The sequence below is a fragment of the Prionailurus bengalensis genome, chromosome X (assembly GCF_016509475.1).
Source record: "Prionailurus bengalensis isolate Pbe53 chromosome X, Fcat_Pben_1.1_paternal_pri, whole genome shotgun sequence".
In the NCBI taxonomy this organism is placed as follows: Eukaryota; Metazoa; Chordata; class Mammalia; order Carnivora; family Felidae; genus Prionailurus; species Prionailurus bengalensis.
The window spans coordinates 12,063,639-12,086,806 of record NC_057361.1 but is presented as its reverse complement, the minus strand read 5'-3'; the positions used below and the strand labels follow the sequence as shown (position 1 = coordinate 12,086,806).

General features: G+C 43.1%; 1 protein-coding gene across 3 annotated transcripts in view; it reads left to right on the top strand.

Annotated features, from left to right (window-relative positions):
• The window catches only part of PIR (pirin), a 90,260-nt gene that overhangs the window by 33,714 nt on the left and 33,378 nt on the right, over positions 1-23,168 (top strand). For all 3 annotated transcript variants that reach the window (XM_043570675.1, XM_043570674.1, XM_043570673.1), the window contains exon 6: positions 21,000-21,084. In XM_043570675.1, coding sequence (XP_043426610.1) covers positions 21,000-21,084 — 85 coding nt within the window. The remainder of the gene's footprint in view (positions 1-20,999; positions 21,085-23,168) is intronic.

The following is a 23,168-nucleotide window of genomic DNA, read 5'->3' as shown; positions in this document are numbered from 1 at the left end:
TTGAAAACTGGATACTTAAAAACCGTTCCTTTTGGGATGGGGCTGGGGGATAAGGACGGACCTGACCCTTCTCTCCATGTCTTTTTCTTTTCAGTTTTGAAAGCTGTATGTGATTACACATTTAAAATAACCAGTCAAACCAGAAAAGGAAAACAAAACCCACATCTTAAAATCAAAACCGAACAGAAATAGATGAAGACCTTAAAATTTGTGTAAAGATACCAGCAACATAACCACACAGAGAAAGTATTTACTTTAAGGGCTTTTAACCATAGGTCTCTGATACATTTTTAGTGGAATGTACTTTCTAAAGACAAAAAAAGGCACAAAGATTTTAAACTTGACTCCATAGTTTATTGTTAGTGTTGGCATTATAATTTAAAATTTTTTGCATATATTGAAATAAAACAAATGAGTTACCTTGATAATATTTTGAGGAATCAAGGTTCTCACTGTAAGAAAAAAATAGGGATAGATATAAAAGAAAGAGCTAAGAAAAATACTGTAATGTCCAACATTACATTGAACACTAAGTGGACATGTAAAAAAAAATGGATGGCCATTATGTCTATGAAGCAGTTTCTGGAAACCTAATATGATTTGACCATTTTAGGAATCTGAAGCTTTTTAATCATGTAATTTTATGTTCCTTTCTGATAAAGGTCTTTATTTTCCTCTAGTTTTTGTTTCCACTATTTTATTTTTTTTTATTATTGTCCATGTTTAATTAGATGCTATAAGGGAGGCTAAATTAAAGTCTCACCTAAGAAAACCACAATCACCCAAATGAATCATGGCTGAATTTCCCTTTTGAGACCTGAAATAAATAGTGGATGGGTATAGGGAGAGAGGAAACGAAATACCAGCATAAGGCAGCCTTCTGGTCTCCTTTGACATAGCATGAGGGAAACACCATTTGCGGGGAAATGATATGGTGAAGTACAGTCCTGTAGAAACGTGAACTTGAGGATTTCACCACCTCTGCCTCATTGCTGCTGTTCGCCAAGGTCCAGCCTATGTCCCCTCTCTTCAGTGAAGCCTTCTCCACTGCCCTAGATCTACACAACCATCTACCTTCAATCCCAGGGGATTTGGAGACTGACAGTTATTTAATCCATGTGTCCCATTTGTCTGTGAGCTCTGTTCATTTAGTCGTTAGGCACCAGCTGTGTGCCCATCGTGCAGTGCCCTGGAGATACGATGTGAATGAGGAATGTCCACCGTTCTCAAATAAGGTCACGGTCTAACTGGGGAGGGAAACTGACACACGTCGACAGTATAATGTGGTACGTGAGAGGCTAAACCAGCAGTATGCAAAACTTCCATGGCAGTCGGAGGAGGGACAATTGATTTTGCTTGTGTGCATAAAGCGAGGGAAAGAAAGAAAAGAGAGGGGGACAGAGGTCATGTCCTAGAATGGCCGGTATTAAAGGCATGGATGATAGGAGTGCAATAACTCTTTGGGGATCTTGATGTCAGGATGCATGGACGACCAGATCCTGGTGGGGTTGTGACGGGGCAGAAGGAATTGGTGCAGAGTACTGGGCTGGAGGGAAATCCAAGACCAAGTCTGTCTACTCCTGGATTTTGCCTATGGCTGATGTTGGCTGTATGTGTTCCGGTATCCCTCTCTCCCAGGGTTGTCAGTAGCGTGGTTTGAGGATAAGGTAGGGTGGAGCGCTGCGTGCAGTCTGCTGTCCTGTCGAATTTCACAAGGCAGTTCGTTCTGTAGGAGCGGCTGCCCCACAAGGACCATGTAGCCCGAGCAGATGATCTGCATCATTCCACACACAAGAACAAAACTTGGTTCTGATTCAGTGTTGAGAATAGGCACAATTCGGTCTGTTGGTCTTGTTTAGTAACGAGGAGGACACCAAAGAAATGCATCCAGCAACTTCAAAGACAGGCACTTCATTTGTAGTGAGGAATGTCCAAATAAACAGTGGTCAGGATTTGCTCAAATCAGCTGTACGAAAGGTTGCTCTTGCCCAGGGCGGTCCACTCACCCCAGAAATAGCATTCTTGGTGTGCACAAAGGGTGCCAGATGTTATTATTCCTTCACGATGTCCTTGCGGACCTAGGAAGTACATTCCAGTGGTGGTAACAAGCCCTTTTCTGGCAATACATGAAGAATGGATAGGTGTGCTTTTAAACCAGATGTTATATCCCGTGCCGTTCTTACATCGTTGGCCTTGGTAATCAGGAGTACAGATTAGCAAGGAAATTTAGAATCAGAGTATAATGAAAGCCATAAAAAACCAAGGCGTCGCCTTCAATAAAAGTGAGTGGACACTTTATAGCTCATTGTAATCACTCGGTCGACTGTCAAGGCTTGCACTTTCAGGATGTAAGAAGTCTTTCCCCAGGAACACATTACATATGTTTCTCTAACCGGAGTGAAAGGTACAGGACTGCTTCAGGTAGCTTCGGAGGCTCTTGGACGTTGCATTGGAAGATAAGCTCTTGTGGATATAAATGAGGTAAACGGCAGTATTTTAAAGACTGCTATTGGTGTCTATAAAGCCATGCTGCTGCGAGCTGTAAACACGGTTGTTTATTTCGACCGAAGCACAGACGCTTAGGATCACGTAGCTTATAAACAGCTTGACCAAACTCAGGCTAAAACGTGATGCGAAAATATGGTGTCAGATGTAATTTTGATTACTTGAAGCTTTAAGAATTCTGTTCCTGTGGCTAGGTGTAAGTCCTCTCAGACAAGAATTTTTAAATTTCAACTCACGTGGGCTCTAAATCATTGATAGGGTTTACTCTATTAAAGGAAGAGCATGTTGTGGTCTTAAAACCACAGGGGGATCCTTTTTATCTTCCCTTGCGTGCCCTTGGGCTGTTTGGTTTTCCCTTGGCTCAGTAAAATGAGATGAGGAAGCGTCCTGATCCTCCCTTTCCTGGAGGAACTTCCATACTGGCCATGGGGAATTGGAAGGATTTCCCAGAAAGGTATCTATGCCTTTATAGTTTGGTTGAGCTCAGCAAATAGGTATTGAGGCCAACCGCGTGCAAGACACTGTGAAGGTATGAGGGAAAAGATGAAAGGAATCAGGGAGCTGGAAGGGCCCGGTCAAAGGAAGGGACAGGCACGTCAACTGCTAACACTAGTATACTGTGTGGTGAGTCACCAGGCTTGTGAACATGGTGGCTTTAGCGGAAGGCAGAATAGAGAGGAGGCTCAACACAATCAGAAGGTTCAGGAGAAGCAGGCCCGTGTCTCAAGGAGCCAGCTGATAGGACAAAGATCTGTTTAACTTTTCAATTTCCTTTTCTTTTTTTAAAAATGTTTACATTGAAAGAGAGTGAGCGCTAGTGGGGAGGGGCAGAGAGAGAGGGGGAGAGAGAATCCTAAGCAGGCTCCATGCTGTCAGCACAGAGCCTGACGTGGGGCTTGATCTCATGAACTGTGAGATCAGGATTTGAACTGAAACCAAGAGCCGGACGCTCAACTGACTGAGACACCCGGGCGCCGCTCAATTTCATTTTCTTTTGTCTTGAGAACTATCTTGAATATGCCAATAGTGTTTCACCTGGAATAACTGCTCCTCTGTCTTCTCTGCCTTTTTTCTCCCTCTGAGTGAGCAAAATTAAAATAGTACAAAATTCCAAAGGTGCAATGCTTTTGTATCATTATGGGAGTCCTCCGTGTTGAGAATAGAGCTGTTCCATTTGGAACATGACATGAACTGGTTCAGATCCGGTTCGTCCAGGTTCATGGAAGAATAAAATAATGGTAATTTGCCTCTGTCTTATGAAATCTTAAAGCCCCCTGGTTCTCTTTGCTTCCATAGAGGTGGGTCGTTTTTAAAAAAAATTTTTTCTTTAATGTTTATTATTTGAGAAAGAGAGAGCAAGCAGGGGAGGGGCAGAGAGAGAGGGAGACACAGAATGGGAAGCAGGCTCCAGGCTCCGAGCTGCCAGCACAGAGCCCGACACGGGGCTCGAGCCCAGAGACTGTGAGATCATAACCTGAGCTGAAGTCGGCCGCCTAACCAACTGAGCCACCCGGGCGCCCCTCATTTTTAACATTATGGAAGGAAAGCACGATGACCAAAATTTTTCTTTATCAGTCCAACTGTAGGTAGCAATTGGAGAAGTTTAAATGCGTCCTTCTGGAGGAAATCATTTTGAAGTCCAGACCACAAGACTCTTCTTTCCCACCACCTTCAAACAACCACCTGTGGTCAGTTTCCCTCTCATCCCTAGTCTCTGAGAACAATGCTGGCTTCCCTTCCCTTCCCCACCTGCTCTTCTTTGATGACAAGAAGGAATCCACAAGAGAAGGAGAGCTGGGCTATGAAAAGGAGGAACATAAAGACCCTGACATCTTTTCCACTCCATCCCAGTTCCTTTAGCATTGATTTTTGTGCCTTTCCTTCCTCTCCACTAGAGTGCTTTCTCATAAACCCGCCTGCCTCGCACCACCCCATCACCACCACCTATTAGAGGTTCTGCCAGTTGAGTCCTCCCGGCCAGATTCCTTTTTCGGTAGTGTCCACGCTGGGCTGTGGCAGCTCTGCTTGTCAGGGGTCCGTACCCACTTACGTCTTTGTGTGCCTTGGGGACTTTGAGTGTCTCTGAGTAACTCTTGAAGCTTGGCCGGTCGATTTTCCCTGACATCAGATCCTGATTCAAAGCCATCTGTTACTGATCGGTGCAAGTTTCGAGTAAGAGTTCCTGGTGACTGTGACGAGATATTGTCATAGGTTTTAAGTGAGAGTCTGCCCACCAGACAAAAGCAGAAGAGGACTTCGAATTGGGTACAAGTCGAATGTAGGGAGTTGAGGTAGAGAGAAGACCAAGAGGTAATTATCATTTCTTCCCCTCCCAAGTTCAGGATGAACTGACATGTAGACTTTGAGGAGTTAGCCAGATGGGGATCCAAATATCATCTTTATTACAGTAAAATCTGGATAAGTACACATGACTGGTCTCTTGAGAATCCTGTGAGCTTTTTAATACTTTCTCTACTTCATTAAGCATGTCCAGGCAGAGCTTACAGTTATAGGCATCCTTCTCAGAGGCTGGCCTCTTACCTCATGGGAGACAGAGAGGGAGAGGGACTAGCCCAGCTGAGCAGGCTCAGTTCCTTGAATGGCCCTCACCAACTGGATCCCATCCTTCCCTCTCTCCTCCACCCCCAGGAATGGATGAGGAAGGCTGAGAGCAGCTGGATGTTGCCTTATGGGAACATTAAAGAGGGGTCTGGAGGCTCCCCCAATATTCCCCAGCATTTTGTTTTGTTAATCTATTGGATTGGACACTTAGCTATTTAGCAGTGACTGCCTCCCCCCCACCCCCCACCAGCCTCAGGGAAGGAGAGAAGTTTGTTGTGGACCTCCTTTCACCGAAACTAACGTCAACTCTCTGGGATAAATTTTACCTGCAGAAGGGTCTGAAATGAATATAGAGAGTTATTTTCATTAAATAATTACCAAGGCACATCCTATTCTATGCTGCACATTTACTCCCTATCCTAGTTCCCTGTTGAATTATTCCCAGCCCTGTCGAGAGGTGTGTGAGAAGCCCAAGTAGTAGCATCAAAATTACCTAAATATGAAAATGTCCTAGTCTTCACTCATATGAGGACTTTAAGAGACAAAACAGATGAACATAAGGGAAGGGAAATAAAAATAATATAAAAACAGGGAGGGGGAAAAAACAGAAGAGACACATAAATATGGAGAACAAACTGAGGGTTGCTGGAGGGGGTGTGGGAGGGGGGATGGGCTAAATGGGTCAGAGGCACTAAGGAATCTACTCCTGAAGTCACTGTTGCACTAGATGCTAACTAATTTGGATGTAGATTTTAAAAAATAAAAAATAAAATTAAAAAAAAGAAACACTAAAAAAAAAAATTAAAATGTCCTAGTCTTGAACACACATCTCCTTCATCATCAAATTTCTAAGAAGAAATCCAAGCTCCTGATCTAAACCCCCTTGCTTTATAAACCAAATCAACAGAAATTGTAATTTCTAAGTACATTCTAAATGAAGTCCCAAAGCATCCTTACCCAGCTTTAACTCTGCTTTGCTTGGGTGCGGTACAGACTCTCTTCTTCATAAGCACCGCAGCCTGGCTTTTCCCCAGGCTGGATGTGGCTCCATCAGGACTTCCCAACTTGAATTCATTGTACACCAGTTCTCCTTCATCTCACTTTGAAAGTAGACCCAGAAGGTAGTAAGAGACACATTTATTGGAATACCAGCCCTAGTTCCATGAGATTTCATTACACAACCAAATCTCCAAGCCCTAGAGCAGTTATAGCTGCAGAAAACTGATAGATGTGGTCAGTCCAGGGCATTAACATAGTTGGGAGAACAAAGCCATGTCTCTGTAGTGCCTCTACCCTTTGGAGTGAAACATTCCTGTCTTCTTGTGAGAAGATGCTTGTGTCGGTGGCAACTCCAGGCACTAGGTCTTAAGAAAATCCTCCACCCAACTATTGACGGCTGATAAGAATATGAAGAGATGTTCTTCTAGCCAACACGCAGAGAAATGTAAATTCAAATAATACGCTGCCACCAAACACCCGTCAGGTTGGCCAAAGTTAGAAAGTTGGGTATTGGCAAATGCCGGCAAGGATGGAAAGAAATAGAGGCTTCATGCGTGGCACGCAAGTATAGCTATTCATTGTGGAGAGTGAACTGGCATTGCTTACTGAAGGGAACACTGAATATGGAGTGTGCCCCAGTAATTCTACTCCTGGATATTTGCTCCAGCAAAACTTCACCAAGTAGACACAGCAATGATCATCTCAGCGTCCTGGGTGGTAGAAAGGAGTCAGAGATGATGTCGGTGTTCGCCACTTCGGGAATGGATAAGTCAAATATGGTGGTTACGTATAATGGAGTGTGATGTAGCTGCCAGAAGCAATAGACTGTATTTAATTCTATCCATATTATTAGATTTCAGGAAATAATGTGGCATAAGTCAGAACAGGAAAGCATTTATGCCACAATATCACTTATTTTTCAAGGACACCTATATATTTGAATAAACATATGAAGGGTATATTGAGAGGAATTTCATTACGGATGCCCAACCAAGAACCAGTGGGAGAATGGGATTGAAATTAGGGATAATGGGGAAAAATACAAAACAAGGCGGGGCCTCTCATGGATGTACGATGACCATGTGATGTGGACTGTGATGTATGATCAATTGAATTCCATTCTGTGCACCCAAGGCCAGAGAAAGGGGGTGGAGTAAATATTGATTGATTTGTGTTCAGCAGTAGCTTTTAACTTGGTTAGTGTAGTTGACCTCCTATTAAGTGATTTAAAGGAATTCTGGGAAGCCCTAACATATGTCAAAAAGCCTCCATTATCAAAACCATACTGTACCATTAGAGCCAATGCTTGGACAGTATGATAGATCAAAAAAAAAAAAAAAACATGAACTGTGGAGTTAAGCTGACCTGGGTTCAGTTTTCAGCTATGTTGTTTAATACCTCTGTTGCCTTGGGAAAACTATTTTTGAGCCCTTATTTCCTTATCCGCCAAGCGGGGATAATAACGAATAGTTTTCGAGTTATTTGTGTGATATATAACGTGTCTAGTGACACTAAGCGTACTTAATACATATTCGTCCCCTTTTCCCTATCTGTCTCCCTTTCTATTCCCACATTCCTTTTTATCATCAGGCTTTATTGACAGCAAATGTCTAGAACTTCTTGGGAATGGAAATGAAAATGGTAACACCTTTCGTGGACTTGTGAGGTACTAAATTCTAGGGGCTGTCCAGTAAAAACATAATGGAAGCAACATCTAATTCAAAATATTCAGTAGTCACATTTTTAAAAAAGTAAAAAGAAACAGATGAAGTTAATTTTAATCAGATATCTGAGTCCAATTATCCAAAATATTGTCATTTCAACATATAATCAATGTAAGTTCATAATGAGCTATTTTACATCATTTGGACCAAGTCTGGGAAATGTTGTGTGTCTCTTACACTCACGCCACGTCTCCGTTCACCTCATATGGTTGGTGGTAACCGTACTGGGCAGTGAAGTTCGAGTGCTTTACGCGTTTTCTTCCTCCCAATTTAACTTGGGTTCTCTGGAAGACAGAGCCTAAGGCAGGACTTCTGTACAATCCCGGGGCAGCGAGTGTGAGGGAGAAGGGAAATGAGGCAGATGCTTGGAGGCACAGGATGCCTGATGGAAAACTGTACCTCGGGACTTTGTAACAGAGAAAGAGAGATGAGTTTTCCTGTCATTCCACATCTTCCATCCCTCTTTTGCCAAAGTTGGCCCCACTGAGGCTAATGCCCTTCCTTTCTGGATTGTGTCACCCAGCCACTTCGGGCAGCCTCTCTGAGGAGGGCACATACCACATCCAGTGACTTGGATCCTCATTCCAGTCTGGGCTTGGATCCAGAGCTTCCATGGGTCTGTCAGGTCAAGCCCAGGAGCTCTGGAGCTGCTGCAGCTCCCGCCATTCAGAACTTGGCAGTCAGTGTGGCGGGGGCGGGGGGGGGGGGTGGGCAAGGGCTCAGGAGCTGGCGAGGCTGAGAGACTCTGAGGAGGCATATTACGTGGTTTAACTTGGGTTCTCACAAATGCTCACAGCAACATAATGAGAGAAGGAAGGGAGGCTAGTGAGACTAGCTGTGCATCTAGTGAGTGACAGAGCTGGCATTCCAACTAGGTAGGTGTCTGGCTCCAGTTTGGGCTCTTAGCCACACGCTCATAGGTCCTTACCAGTTTGGCACAAGCCAACATAAATCAGACTTTCTGACGAGAGCAGGTTTTTATCTGTGGAAACTTTTTTTTCTCTTTTTTAAATTTATTTATTTTGAGAGAGAGAGAGAGAGAGAGATGAGAGAGCATGAGTGAGGAGGGGTAGAGAAAGAGGGAGAGAGAGAGAATCACAAGCAGGTTCCACACTGTCGGCACAGGGCCTGATGCGGGGCTCGATCTCATGAACTGTGAGATCATGACCTGTGCCGAAATCAAGAGTCAGACGCTTAACTGACTGAGCCACCCAGGTGCCCCTATCTGTGGACACTTTAAAGACAGGGAGGTCTAAGAGGAGAGATGGATTATTGAAGGGTTCAGAGGAAGTTCTTGACCGATCAGTAATTTTCCTAAGGAGCCGACCACTGCTTACTCGCCTGCGTGGGAGGTAAGTACTGACCCCTTCCATAGGTCTCAGCCCTTTAGTTGATTTGGTCAACTCTTCAATTCTGTGGAGATGTTGCTGAATAGTAGGGAACCTCCTTTTTTGTTTGTGGGTAGAGGGGAGGCCAAATTTAATACTTTGGGAGCCTGCTTGTATACTTACTTCATTTAGAAGGGTTGGTGTAGTAAGTTTGGAAATTTGAAAGTTGATTAAGGAAGAGACAGGTGTGAGAGAGGCCGTGACACCCAAGCTTTATTTGGGTGGTGTGTCGACAAGCTTGCGTGAGAAAGTAAGTCCCTCACGGCTGGAGACCTTCTGGAAACAGTGACGTGATAAGGGGAATAGGGCAAGGGACCTCCCGGGGGAGCAGGGGAAATCAGGGAAGGCGCTTACCTGTCTAGGTGATGTCACTCAGCAACAAGGTAGAGGGTCTCTGGGTCAGAGGGCTCCAAACGCTAGCAGCAGGTGGAGGATTTTTCTAGCTGCAGGGTGTTGCTTACTCCTAGCAGATGGTGGGTACAATTTCGCAGGGCATGTGTGGGGTAGGCAGGCTCTAAATGGCTCAGAATGTGTTTATTTGGAATATATTTAACGCAACCGGATGTATGAGAATTCGAGTTGGCTTCATCAGGCTTTGGACTAAACAACATAGGGTCCGTCTGCGGCCTATTTATGTAGCAGGTGGACAGGAAGTTGCCCATTCATTTACCTCTTCCATTGTTGTACTGGGGTATTAGGCTATGAGTGAAGTTCTTCGGGCAGCAAGAGTTTAGAGTTCCTGATACGATGAGAAGCTTTGCAGAGCCAACCAAAACCTACTCTTCCTTTTTCTTCTGTTGGGGTCAGAATGTCAGGCAGCAACAGACATGAGAGATCAGCCCACCTAGGTGAAGGTCTTCTCCAAGGTCACACAGCTCATTGTGGAAGGAACCTAGGCCCAGACTCAGGTTTCCTGAATTTTGCCTCCTTTTATTTGTGCAGTACCTCTGCCATCGGGCCCTCGTGCAGACACTTACTAAGTGTGTCTCTTCCCACTTTGGGAATGCCTTGTTTCTTTTTCCTGGAAGGAAGCTTCTGAGTGAACCTCCCTCTCTCTCTTTAGACACCAAAAAGGTACCTTCAGGTATATGTCTGTACAAGCAGATACCCCTGACTGTATCAGATTGTCCTTCAAATGATCACGTAGGAGAAGCCCTGTGCCATAATAAATTCCCCCTTTATCGTATCTGCACAGAGGTATCCGTTCCAGCTCTCTGTGAAGTCTTATCTTTGCCAAACAGCTTCCCATCTTGATGCATTTTCTTTTCTTTTGAATTTTTTTAAATGTTTGTTTACTTTTGAGAGAGAGAGAAAGAACACGAACAGGGGAGGTGCAGAGAGAGAGGGAGACACAGATTCCAAAGCAGGCTCCAGGCTGAGCTGTCAGCACAGAGCCCAACGTGGGGCTCGAACTCATGAGCTGAGCCGTGAGATCATGACCTGAGCCAAAGTCAGATGCTTAACCGATTGAGTCACCCAGACACCCTATTCATGCAGTTTCTTGCAAGAACCCTTAAAAGCATCTTAGTAAATACCAAATGTAACTAATAGCGATGAAAAAATATTAAAAAGCCCTGTGAGGAATATTCTAGCATCTGTTAATAGATTTGCTGACTCAACCTTGGAACATATTACCCATGGGTAGGAGACAAGGGATAGAAAGGTTCCCTGTTGGCATATTTGGAGGTCATTGTGGTTTTATTGTACTGTTGCCTTTGTAAAATTATGGATGGGTTACTCATATAAAAGATGGGTATTTGTTCTTCGTCTGGTTTTAATTTTCCAAAAAGTTAGAACATCTGTAACCCAACTTCAGGCGAGAATGCTGACTCAAAGAGTGAAGGAGTCCGAGACCAGTTTCACAGTCAACATGCCTCCGGTTAAATGTCAGGTCTGCGAGCCCTGTCAGCACCTTTATTCCCTTCCCCGTTCGCTCTTCTCTCCTCACTACCCCTCTCCTAAATAGAAGGTGAGGAGAGGGCTGAGAATGTTACTATGGACAACAGGGCTGCTCGAGGAAAGTCGAGGAAAGGACTAGAGAATAATTTGACTATGTCCGGAATTCTTGGTCAGCTGGACAGCTTGATGCTTGAGACTTCCCACAATCCTTTATGTTTGATAGAAGTTAAAAATGTTGTCTGGTCCTCTCTCTCACCCCATAAGAGTTGTTGGCGGTTTGCCCAAGTGTTCCTTGTCGTTTCTTTGTGTAGCACTTCATGTATATGTCAAACTATGATTATAAGGTTTTAAGCCCCCCATGATAACCTTTGGCACTGAGGAAGGAAACTCATCTTTCCCACCCCTTATCAGAATATTTTAGAATAATCAAGAACTCAGAAATCCGAGTGCTTTGGATTAGGGACGGAAGCCTTACCATTTCAGCCTATTCTGAGCAACGAGAATTAGAAGTTTGCTTTAAATAATGTGGTAAATGTACTTTTCACTTCCTCAAAGATTTAGGATCTCCGGGGGACAGAGGAAGGTATGGTTCTCCACACAGGGGCCAAAGGTTCTGGCAGTGAGTTTCTTGAGTGTGTGTGTGTGAAGGTGTTCGTGGTAGAGAAAAGGGGTCTGTGCTGATGGGTTTTCTCCCCCATGCAGAGCCCAGCAGACCGTGAGAGTAGGGAAGTAGTGGAAGGACAAGGAGATTGGGAGGCCCAGTGGGAAGTGTACTAGATCATGACAAGAACTCGTTATGGAGTAGATCTTCATTGATTAGTTTGGACTCTTAGCTACTTGTGAAGTTGTCTGCATTAAGGCTCTTCCTTGTGATGGGCAGAAAGGGAACCTACCTGCAAAAGACTCCAGAAGACTATCATCAGTTGAGGAAAAGACAAGAATATGTCAGCTGGGACAAGTGATTCACCATTCAATATAAAAGGAAACCAGTTTAGCTCATGATCTCATACCTCATAGCAAAATAAATTCAACAGAGATCAAAGAATTAAATGTTAAAATGTAGAACTAGAAAAATGTAGGAAGACATTTACGTGATCTGTGGATGGGGAAAGACTTTCTAAGTTTAAAAGCATCAGAAGGAAAAGACTGATAGATCTGACCCATGTTAAAACTGCTGTAAATGAAATTAAAGTCAGAAACAAACTGGGAGATTTTTACAGCAACTGTTATTAAAGACTAGCAGACTTAATATATATTTAAAAAAAACCAGCACCTTTCAGGAGCACCTGGGTGTCTCAGTCAGTTAACCTTCTGACTCCTGATTTCAGCTCAGGTCATGATCTCACGGTTGGTGGGTTGGAGCCCTGAGTTGGGCTCTGTGTTGACAGCATGGAGACTGTTTGGGATTCTCTCTCTCCTTCTCTATGCCCCTCCACCGCTTGTGCACGCTCTTTACCTCTTTCTTAAAATAAACATTAAAAAAAAAAAAAGCCCACCTTTCGGGACGCCTGGGTGGCTCAGTCAGTTAAGCATCTGACTTCGGCTCAGGTCATGATCTCGTGGCTTGTGAGTTCGAGCCCTGCATTGGGTTCTGTGTTGACAGCTCAGAGCCTGGAGGCTGCTTCGGATTCTGTGTCTCCCTCTCTCTTTCTCTCTCCCTCCACTGCTCGTGCTCTGTCATCTCTCTCTCTCAAAAATGAATAAACATTAAAAAAAAAACCCTTTTGTGTAAATTGATAAGCGAAGCACCAAACTCTGTTGACACCCACCCCCATTCTCGGGTCCCTCTTCGTAGCCACAGAAGATTTGTCTGCACATGTTGTGTCCACTCCCCCACCTTCCTTATGCTCTCAGCCTGGCATCCACCCCCACCAGTGCCTAGAGTCACCACTGGCTTCCCTGTGGCCCAACTCAGAAGTCATTTTTTTCTTTTCACATTAACTCTTCCTTACATGGTTTGACTACTTCCTCCTTCTCGTCACCCTCTCTCTTTTCTTTGGTCTCCGAGATGGTGGGTTCTTGCATCTCTGGGTGCTCCTTGCTCCTTCAGTTTCCTTTCTCAGGTAAGTCCCTTGTCCTCTACCAGACCCCTACACCCACGAGTTCTCTGGATCTCAACCGAGTCTTCTCTCGTAGAATATCATCTTCCAGGGTGGTCTTGTCCATCCCATGAACATAGAGGCCATTTATAGTCCTACAAGTCCCACGCTGATATTCACGGCACACGCCTCACCTCTGAGTTCTGTGGATTCATTCAGGCACCTCTTTTCTCATGTTCCCAGGCCTGTCACGTTTAAAACATTGGGGGAGTCTGGGTGGCTCAGTCGGTAAAGCTTGCGACTTCGGCCCAGGTCATGATCTCACAGTTTGTGGGTTCGAGCCCCGTGTCAGGCTCTGTGCTGACAGCTTGGAGCCTGGAGCCTGCTTCGGATTCTGTGTCTCCTCTCTCTCTCTGCACCTCCCCAGCTCATGCTCGCACTCTGTCTCTGTCAAAAATAAATAAAAACTTAAAAAAAATTTTAAAAAATAAACAGCAGAAGTTGAAGTCTTGTTCCCCCTATTCCCACGTGTCTTGACAACAAACAAATGAGAACTCCTTTCTCTTCCAGTCTTTTCCATCTTAATGAATGGCATGCGCTGCTCAAAGAAGAAACATGGTGGTCACCATTATTCCTTTTCCTCCCCCACCCGCATCCAGTCCCTCAGCAAAACCTTTCTATTTCTGAAATCTATCTGAAATGTATCTACCTCACTCCTGTCCCCTGCCCAGTCCCAGCCAGCCCACTGCAGCAGCCTCTTCGGGGGGCTGTTCTCTACTCCCTTCCAGTTCTCCAAATAGTGGCTCAAGACATCTAAGATAAAAATTGGATCAGCATGTTCCTGTTGTACTTTATTATTTTTTATTTTTTACTTAATTTTTTAAATGTTTATGTTTGAGAGAGAGAAAGAGACAGAGGGTGAGCAGGGGAGGGGCAGAGAGAGAGGGAGATACAGAACCTGAAGTGGGCTCCAGGCTCTGAGCTGTCAGCACAGAGCTGGACGCGGGGCTCAAACCCACAAACCACGAGATCATGACCTGAGCTGAAGTTGGACGCTTTACCAACTGAGCCACCCAGACACGCCATTCCTGTTGTACTTTTAAGGAAATCTCAGATACTTTACAATGGCCTGCACTTGACCAGGTCTTTTCTGACTCTCTGAACTCATCTTGTGCCATTTTCTCCAGCCACCTCTGTGTCTGCATATCACTCTCTTCTTACTGCCTTAAGGCCTTTGCAATGCCATACTCCTGTCCTGCCCAGAAACCACTTACCCCCAACTCTGTTCATTTGGGGCCATCTATTACTCTCCTCATTTTCTCTCTCTGCACCCTATTTACTTCTTTTATAGCATGTGTAATTTTGTATTTACTTTGTTACATTGTCTTCCTCACTAGAAAGTAAACTCCATAAAGGCTTAGCAGATCTGTTATTCATTCACCAATATGCATATCCAGTGACTAACACACTACATGCTCTCAATCAGTATATCTTGAATGAGGGAACTAAGTAATGAGTGAAAACTTAAATGGGTAATGAGCAGTATTTCATAAAAAGTGATGTACAAGTGTGCTAATTAATACATAACCCCCCCAAATAGTTCCTAGTACATATGAAGCCCTTACATACTTAGCTATTGTTATTCTTATAGTAATCATACTTAATAGTATTTATTAAGTTAATAGTAATATCACCCAAACTAATAGCAAAATTAAAAGAGCAAGGAGATAACAATTTCGGCTTCTTAAATTAGCTAAGATTAAAAAAATATGATGGTGGGCACCTGGGTGGCTCAGTCGGTTAAGTGTCCAACTCTTAATTTCAGCTCAGGTCATGGTCTCACCATTCATGGGTTCTCGAGCCCCATGTTGGGCTCTGTACTGACAGCACAGAGCCTGCTTGGGATTCTCTCTCTTCCTCTCTTTCTGCCCTGCCCAAATTAAATAAATAAAAATATATAATATGGTCAACATTTTGATGAAATGGGCACTTTGTACAGGCAGTTATTAAGCGATTTGACAATTTGCATGAAAGCAATTCAGTTAGTATAAGAATTTGTAAAAATGATTTTTTGTTCAAAAACAAATGCTGCTAGACCCTGGCTGTCCAAATGTCAGTGTTTGTACTATGGAGGCCATGCCTTTAAACTTTTTTGTAGGTTAGGCTTTTTTTCTTACTTTTTCTTTTTGTCTATTTTTCCCAAGAGTTTCAGATTTTTTTTCTTTTCCTTTCCTTTCCCTCCCCTCCAGAAATTAATCCTTCCCTTCTGTGTTTGTGACAAGGACGCATTGGGGAAAAAATCTAAATGTGCAACAATAGGTGATTTGTTGGAATGAGTTAACTTTCTAACAATAGGGGGTTAAATGGGGGGGGGAACCAATATTTAGAGCACGTAGAGTTGAAAAACTGCCCTGTGGTATAGCAAAATTACGAAGACTAGAACAACCAATGACTAACAGTAGGCATGTTCGGCAAAATTGCTGTTTAATCACTTGATTGTGTTGACCAGTTTGCTTTTGGCCACATGACATTTAGCCATAAACCTACAGATACACCAAGAGCCCTTAACATGTCTAGACCTTCAGGCCCCAAATTTCACCTTGAAGGGAAAAAAAGAGAAATGTGGTCAGAGATTTGTGTGCGAAGATATTTATCAAAAGTTAGCAATGATGCAAAAAAGAAGGCCCAAACAAACCATAAAACATGATCTCTGACAGTAGGGAGATTATCCAACATGAGGGTGAGGGTCCAGGAATAGCTAGAAGGAAAATACTGTTTCTTTCTCTTCTCGGATATTGAGGATTTACACTCGTTGGTACAATTACTTAGAGGAGTCTGCTTAAGCAACGTATAGTAAGATTGAGGATTTGAGTGCATTTCCTGAGAAATCACCAAATCATAAAAGGATTTTGAAATCATGCCCAAAAAGAAATGGGCATTTATTTCTGACAGCTCTGCCATGTGACACATTGCTGTCACTTGCTTTTAGGGAAGGCCAGCACCGTGGCAAAATGAGCAGCATTCAGGGATAGATGGGTTCCGATTACCTGTGAAAGGAGCAGAGGCAAAATGAGAGAGATGCCCTTTGCCACGCTCACACAGCACAGCCAGAACAGTGTGCTCTTTTCTTTCTTGGGAAGACTTTTTGAGCCATATGGCTTCCATGTGGAAGTGATTTCATCTCCTTAATTAAGATCACATTTACGAATAAACGTACAGGCAGGAAGCCAGCTCGACAGGGGTATCGTGCTAAAAGCCAGGGCAAGCAGGAAGTCTTTGAAGGATAGAAGATGAAGGTAGCTGGGGTTCGAAAGGAAGTGATTTCGGAGATCTTGTTTGGTCTTGGGTGTTTTGTGGTCATTATTGGAGCGGTATGTTAGGTTCGTTAAAGGTTTGACTCTGACATATTTCTAGAGAAGAGAGACCAGGTTGTCTGGATTGGGGAGCCACCCCTGTTGGTCTAGGCTAGCCAGAATTTACCCTTAACCTTTTCTGAAGAGTTTTCTGTTCCCTTCCCTGCATATTTGAAATCTAAGATTTTTAAGACATTTGATTTTTCAAATGCAGACTAAAACCTTCAAAGATAAGTTTCCTAAATACTTTTAATCTATGAAATGAGAAGAAAGACTAAAGAGGAATAGCCTTGGATTTTAGTCCCTGTACAGGCACTATTGATCAGGACCAAAACAGAGAAAAGGAAAAAGAAAACAATTTCACTGATGGACTTGAAGTGCATTAGTTCTGTTCATGCTGAAACAGATTTGTGGAATAATGTTTTATTTTAGGTTGTCATGGACCGATTTATTTTAATAGATACACATTATAGCTAAGTTTTAACCAGAAAAAGAATGATTTGTTTAATTAAATTCTCATTCTGTTTTTGAGGACCATATTAATAGTTTAACACTATACATAACAATAAACAAAACAGAACACAGTTAAGAATGTGCTAGGTTTGCTCAAAGTGCATTCGAGGCTAGCATTATCCTTGTGTTAAATGAACATAATTTACATTTGCTATTTCAACAGTTAACACGGAGGGTCAAAATTAAAAACCTATCTGCTTTTCAAAAACTATGCGTATATATAACGCATGATATGTGTGTCTATATATATGTACATGTATATATACGTGTATACACCTATACCCCCACTCATGGGGACAGCTTCCAAATTGATTTTATCTCATTATGGATTAATTGAAATAGAACAGTGTACATTTATGTTTTGGGTATTGATTATTCAAGATGTGTTGTATTGAAACCTTTAACGTTCCCATTTTCAGTACAGAAAAGGATATTAGAATTAGAATTCTGTTTTAGGCTATAGATGTGGAAAACACTTAAAAATGAGTAAAAAAATCCCCTTTAGCCCTTTTCACACTTGTAAGATGGTAGGTTTTATCTGTGGCTTTATAGTGTCTCTCGTTGGTTTCTGTTTAAATTTTTGTAAATGAGTACATAAATACAGAAGTCTGTGTGTGTATGGACACATGTGTGTCTGTGTCGTTGCAGTCTTAGAGAGGTGACTGGTATTTGGACAGTATGGATCAGGTTGAGAAGCTAGAGGCAGGAAGGATGGCGAAAGAGATAGCTAGGGGAGCAAGACTGATGACTGAGTTTGAGGGCAAGAGTAGAGCCCATTAACCAGTGGCCCCCTTCTTACTTAACACAGTTCTAGTTGTCCTTCCTTGCCCCCAGCCACATTCTCCCTTCTCGACAGCTCTAGTCTGAGAAGTCAGAAGGGAATGTTCAAAATTAAAATGTGGGGGAAAACACTAATTTTCTGACTCAGGATTTTAGAACCAGCAATGAATTTAAATGTCAGTGAGTCCTATCATGGGATTTTCTGATGAGTGAACTAAGCCCAGAAGAAGATAAGTGCTTTGCTAGTCAGCAGGAAAAGCCATGCTAGCATCAAAGCCTCCAGGTTTCCAGCTCAAGAGTATTATGACTACATTCTGGGAGAATTCTAGTGAAAATTAAACCAAGAGACTCTCTGTGATTAATCTCTTGGCTGGAGGCAGGGATACTGCATCAGCCACTGAAGCAGAGGTTAGGAAAGACACTTAAACCAAACAGGGATTCTTTTTCTAGAAGAAAGCCAAATATTGCCTGGGCAGGGGAGTCATCGATATTAGATGAAGTTTACCCTTGATGTTTTTTTTTTTTTTTAAATTTTTTTTTTCAACGTTTTTATTATTTTATTTTTGGGACAGAGAGAGACAGAGCATGAACGGGGGAGGGGCAGAGAGAGAGGGAGACACAGAATCAGAAACAGGCTCCAGGCTCTGAGCCATCAGCCCAGAGCCCGATGCGGGGCTCGAACTCACGGACCGCGAGATCGTGACCTGGCTGAAGTCGGACGCTTAACTGACTGCGCCACCCAGGCGCCCCTACCCTTGATCTTTTTATTAAATTTTTTTTTTTAATTTTTTTTTTCAACCTTTATTTATTTTTGGGACAGAGAGAGACAGAGCATGAACGGGGGATGGGCAGAGAGAGAGGGAGACACAGAATCAGAAACAGGCTCCAGGCTCTGAGCCATCAGCCCAGAGCCTGATGCGGGGCTCGAACTCACGGAGCGCGAGATCGTGACCTGGCTGAAGTCGGACGCTTAACCAACTGCGCCACCCAGGCGCCCCTAAAAAAATTTTTTTAAGTAATCTCTACTCTTAACGTGGGGCTCAAACTCATGACCCTGAGATGAAGAGTCGCATGCTCCACTGATGGAGCCAGCCAGGCACCCCTACGCTTGATCTTTTTAGAGGTAATTTTAGAAGTCCTCATCAGACAAAACCAGATCCTTTCCAGATGGTGCCATATACATCTAAGGGTCGTAGAGAATTTGATCCTGTGTCCCATGGGCGCTGCCCTTGTTTTATGTGTTTCAAGGTCTTCAGATTGATTGTGAGTCTTTGGCCTGAGGTTGTACTTGATGCCATAGGTCTCTCTGGTTTCATTTGTGTGTGCACAGGGGAATTTGCTTTTGTAGTCTTTGAAGCTGTATTGATGCAGTGTGGCCTTCTAAGCCACATAAATCCACCTGCCAGAACTTTTAAAGCCCGAAGCTTTAATATATGAGACATTCATAGGAAAGGAAACAGTCTTCTGATAGCATTATTTACAGTTCTGTAATTCCAAAATTTAATGTACAGACATACAATTTAACCATACCAAATCACGTGTCCTGAAGAGAGGCATTTTGCTACAGGTAGGTAAAGATACTGATGAATACCTTATGTATACTGTAAATAAATTTATTATTCATGGGATTTTCCATTATGAAAGTCAGCCAATAACTATTTATTGAAGACCTACTATGTGATAGGCAGCATGGGTTGGCCCTGGGTGAAAAAGGCAGCCATGTTCCTGTCCTTATAGCATTTACATAATTATTCTCTGCAAAATGATGCATTTATCAAGGGTAGTGAATAATTGTGGGCTCTGGATTCTCTCTTTTGGTCTATTTACACAGTCTATTTACATCTCTTTATTAAAATATAATATAGACACAGAAAAGTATACAAATCAAGTGTATAACTCAGAAAATTTTCACCAAGTGAACACGCCCATGGAAGCAGAAGCTAGGTCAAGAGGCAGAAATTGTTCGTCCCCAGGAGTCCCCTTTTTAACACCTTCCAGTTACTAAGCTTCCCAAGGTAACCACTTTTCTGACTTCTGACATCATAGATTAGTTTTGCCTCGTTTGGAACTTTATAGAAATGGAATCATATGGTATATGATCATCTGCCTTCATTTGTTCAGTATTATGATCGTGAAATTCATCCAAGTCGTTGCATATAGTTGGGTTCATTCACTGTCCTTGCAGTATAGTATTTCATTGTGTAAGTAGATTACAATTCATTTATCCCTTCTATCGTTAAAGACATCTGGAATATTTCCAGGTTTGGGCTGTTACTGACAGTATCACTATGAAGATTCATATACTTGTCTTTAGGTGAACATTTCTTTTGAGGGTCCACATATGAATGGAATGCTGGGTCATAGGTCATGCATATACATTCACGTGTACCGTGTACTGCCAAGCAGCTTTCTACCGTGTTTATACAAAGTTCTAGTCCCACCGGGAGTGTATGAAAAGCTGCATTTTTTCCACATCCTTGCCACATTTGGTGTTACGTGCTTTTTCATTTTTGTGTGTGTTTTCAGTTTCTAAAAAGTCAAACAGAACCACCGGGGCTTTGTGATAAACAGTGAGACACATCATAAAGTTCATAGCAACAGCGATAATCCCTTGGATTTTGGTCTGTGCCAGTGATTCAAAACATGGTATCCTATTGGCTCACAAACTCTGCTTAACTGTTGATGGAATCGAAGCCACTGTTTACAGTGGAAAATCTTGCAGAAGTTGGCCTTTCTTGCATTTGAAGTCGTGGCTTTTTCAAGCCAGTGGTGGCGGATGACCTTTTTTTGCCTGAGGGCAGAGTTAGAACAAATACAAATATTTACTGGCCACTTAAAAAAAATTTTTTTTAATGGACATGGCTTCATCGAGACCTGGGGAAAAAGCACACACTGGGACATGAGCTACCCTGCTATTATCAAGTGGAAGGCTGGAGGCAAGCCTTGGCCAATGAACTATTAACCTGGGACCCTATTTGAGAAATGGTTAGAGGGAGATAGCTGTCATCCTGAAATTAGTTTGTCAACCATATTGTAAAGCTAGGAGGGCTAACTTTTAGATGAATACCCTTCAGAGGGGCCTGTATGGTAGCCCATTCCCTTGCTTTAACAGCACTTGCCAAAGAGGAGTTGTTAATACAGCCATCCAGGCCCCAGGCCCATCAGAGAAGCACCCAGCTGAAGTGAAGAAGAACTTTATTTTTGGAAAGATTCTGATGGTTTCCTTTTCCTTTTCAGTCTAAGATTTACACTCGCACACCGACCTTATATTTGGACTTCAAACTGGACCACGGAGCAAAGCATTCCCAGCCTATTCCTAAAGGTATGGTGGCTTCTGGGGTTTAGGGATCAGAAAAAAGGGACTGCTTTCTCTGAAATGTGCTCATTTTTGAATCTGTAATTACACTTAACAAATATTCCTGGGGCTTTTCAAGCAAAGAAGATCAGGAAGAATTCATAGAGTGTTAGGGCCGGACTGTGTGGGCCCTGTTTTTTTCCACCCCCGTTTTATGGGTGGAAACACTAAGATCCAACAGATGAGCTACTTGCTCACATCCTCGTAAAGACTTGCTGGACAAGCCAGGACTTTCACCTGCATCTTCTGATTTCCTAGCCACTGGTGACTCAGAGTGTTCCTGCAGGCACATTCCAACCTTGTGACTTATGAACAGGTGTATTCCTGAATGAGATACTGGTATCTGCTGATAAAGGTACTGTTATGGAGGGCTTACCCTTAAGTGGACTTCTAAGTTCAAAAGCATACTTAGAAAACTCCCAAGTGTATAAGGCCAGTTTCATTTTTAAAAATGGTTGCATGAGATCATTAGGCAGAAACCTTGGAGCCATTATTTTCTTCTTTGGGTTTTTCTGGCTATTTTTGAGTATAGAAAAACTCTGCAGATTAATTCTCTGAAACATATGCCTACCCTTATACATAATTTTTATAACAATAAGTGTGAAAGTGTTAAAGCCCATATGCTTTAACCTTGAGTACAGTGCTTTTTTCTTTTGCTTTTGAGTTTGCTTCCCTCCAGTTCCTTCCAGTACCTTCCCTATACATCGCAGCTCTAGGATATAGCCGACACAGATCCTCAAATTAGATCTTGCTGTGTTTTTCTCCACACTCACTTTTCTACACTGACATATATATGCATGGAAATGCACCCCTATACAGGATTGTTTTGTCATTGTTTTACTAAAATGGAACCATATTATAAATGCATTTTTGCATCTTTTTTGATCAAACAGCTCCTCATGGGAATCCTTCCCAATCTACTTATAGGGGCTCTCTTTGTTTATTTAAGTAATTAATTAAAAAAATTTTTGAAGTTTATTTTTTTGAGAGAGAGAGAGCATGCGTGTACACACGCAAGTGGGAGAGGGACAAAAGAGAGAGAGAGAGAGAGAGAGAGAGAGAGAGAGAAGAGAATATCCCAAGCAGGCTCTGTGCTGTCAGCGCAGAGCCCAACGTGTGGCTCAGTCTCACAAACTATGAGATCGTGACCTGAGCTGCGATCAAGAGTCGGACGCTCAACCAGCTGAGCCACCCAGGCACCCTGACTTTGAAAAATTTTTAATTGAAGTATAGTTGACATCTCAGTTTCAGCTGTACCACATAGTGGTTCGACAACGGCGTACATTGCGGTATACTCGCTGCGGTACATCTGCCTACCGTCTATGACCACACGGCGTCGTTGTAGTGTTAGCGACTGCATTCCCTATGCTGTACTTTTCATCCCCGTGCCTTATTTTATAACTGCAAGATGGTACGTCTGAATCCCCTTCGCCTATCTCCCCGTCCTCCTTCCCTTTGGCAACCACTGGTTTGTTCTCTGTATTTGAGTCTGTTTCTCTCGGTGGTGGTTGTGGTAATGGCGGTATGCCGTGCCGTGGGTGGACTGTGATGCATTTACCTACTGCCTGTCAGCAGGCACTCCCTTTGTTCCTAGAGCTCGGCCACTGCACACTGGTCTGCAGTGAACATCCTTATACACGTGTCCTTCCCTATGGCACTTATTTTGATGCAGTAGATTTCCAGTGATGGTCACAAGGTATACGCATGTTTGATTTTAAAACAAACACGTCAGGGTGATTGGGTGGCTCAGTCGGTTGAGTGACTTCAGCTCAGGTCGTGATGTTGCGCTTTGTGGGTTCGAGCTCCATGTGGGGCTCTGTGCCAACCGCCCAGAGCCTGCTTCAGATTCTGTGTCTCCTCTCTCTCCCCAGCTCACACTCTGTCTCTCTCTCTCTCTCTCTCAAAAATAAATAAACATTAAAAAAATAAGTAAAGCACATTTTCAGGCTGCGATCCCGAAACACAATTATACTTTTTCCATCAGCAGTATCTGAGAGTGCCAGTTTCTCCATGACCCCACTGACACTAAGTGTATGGTTCATGTTAGGTTC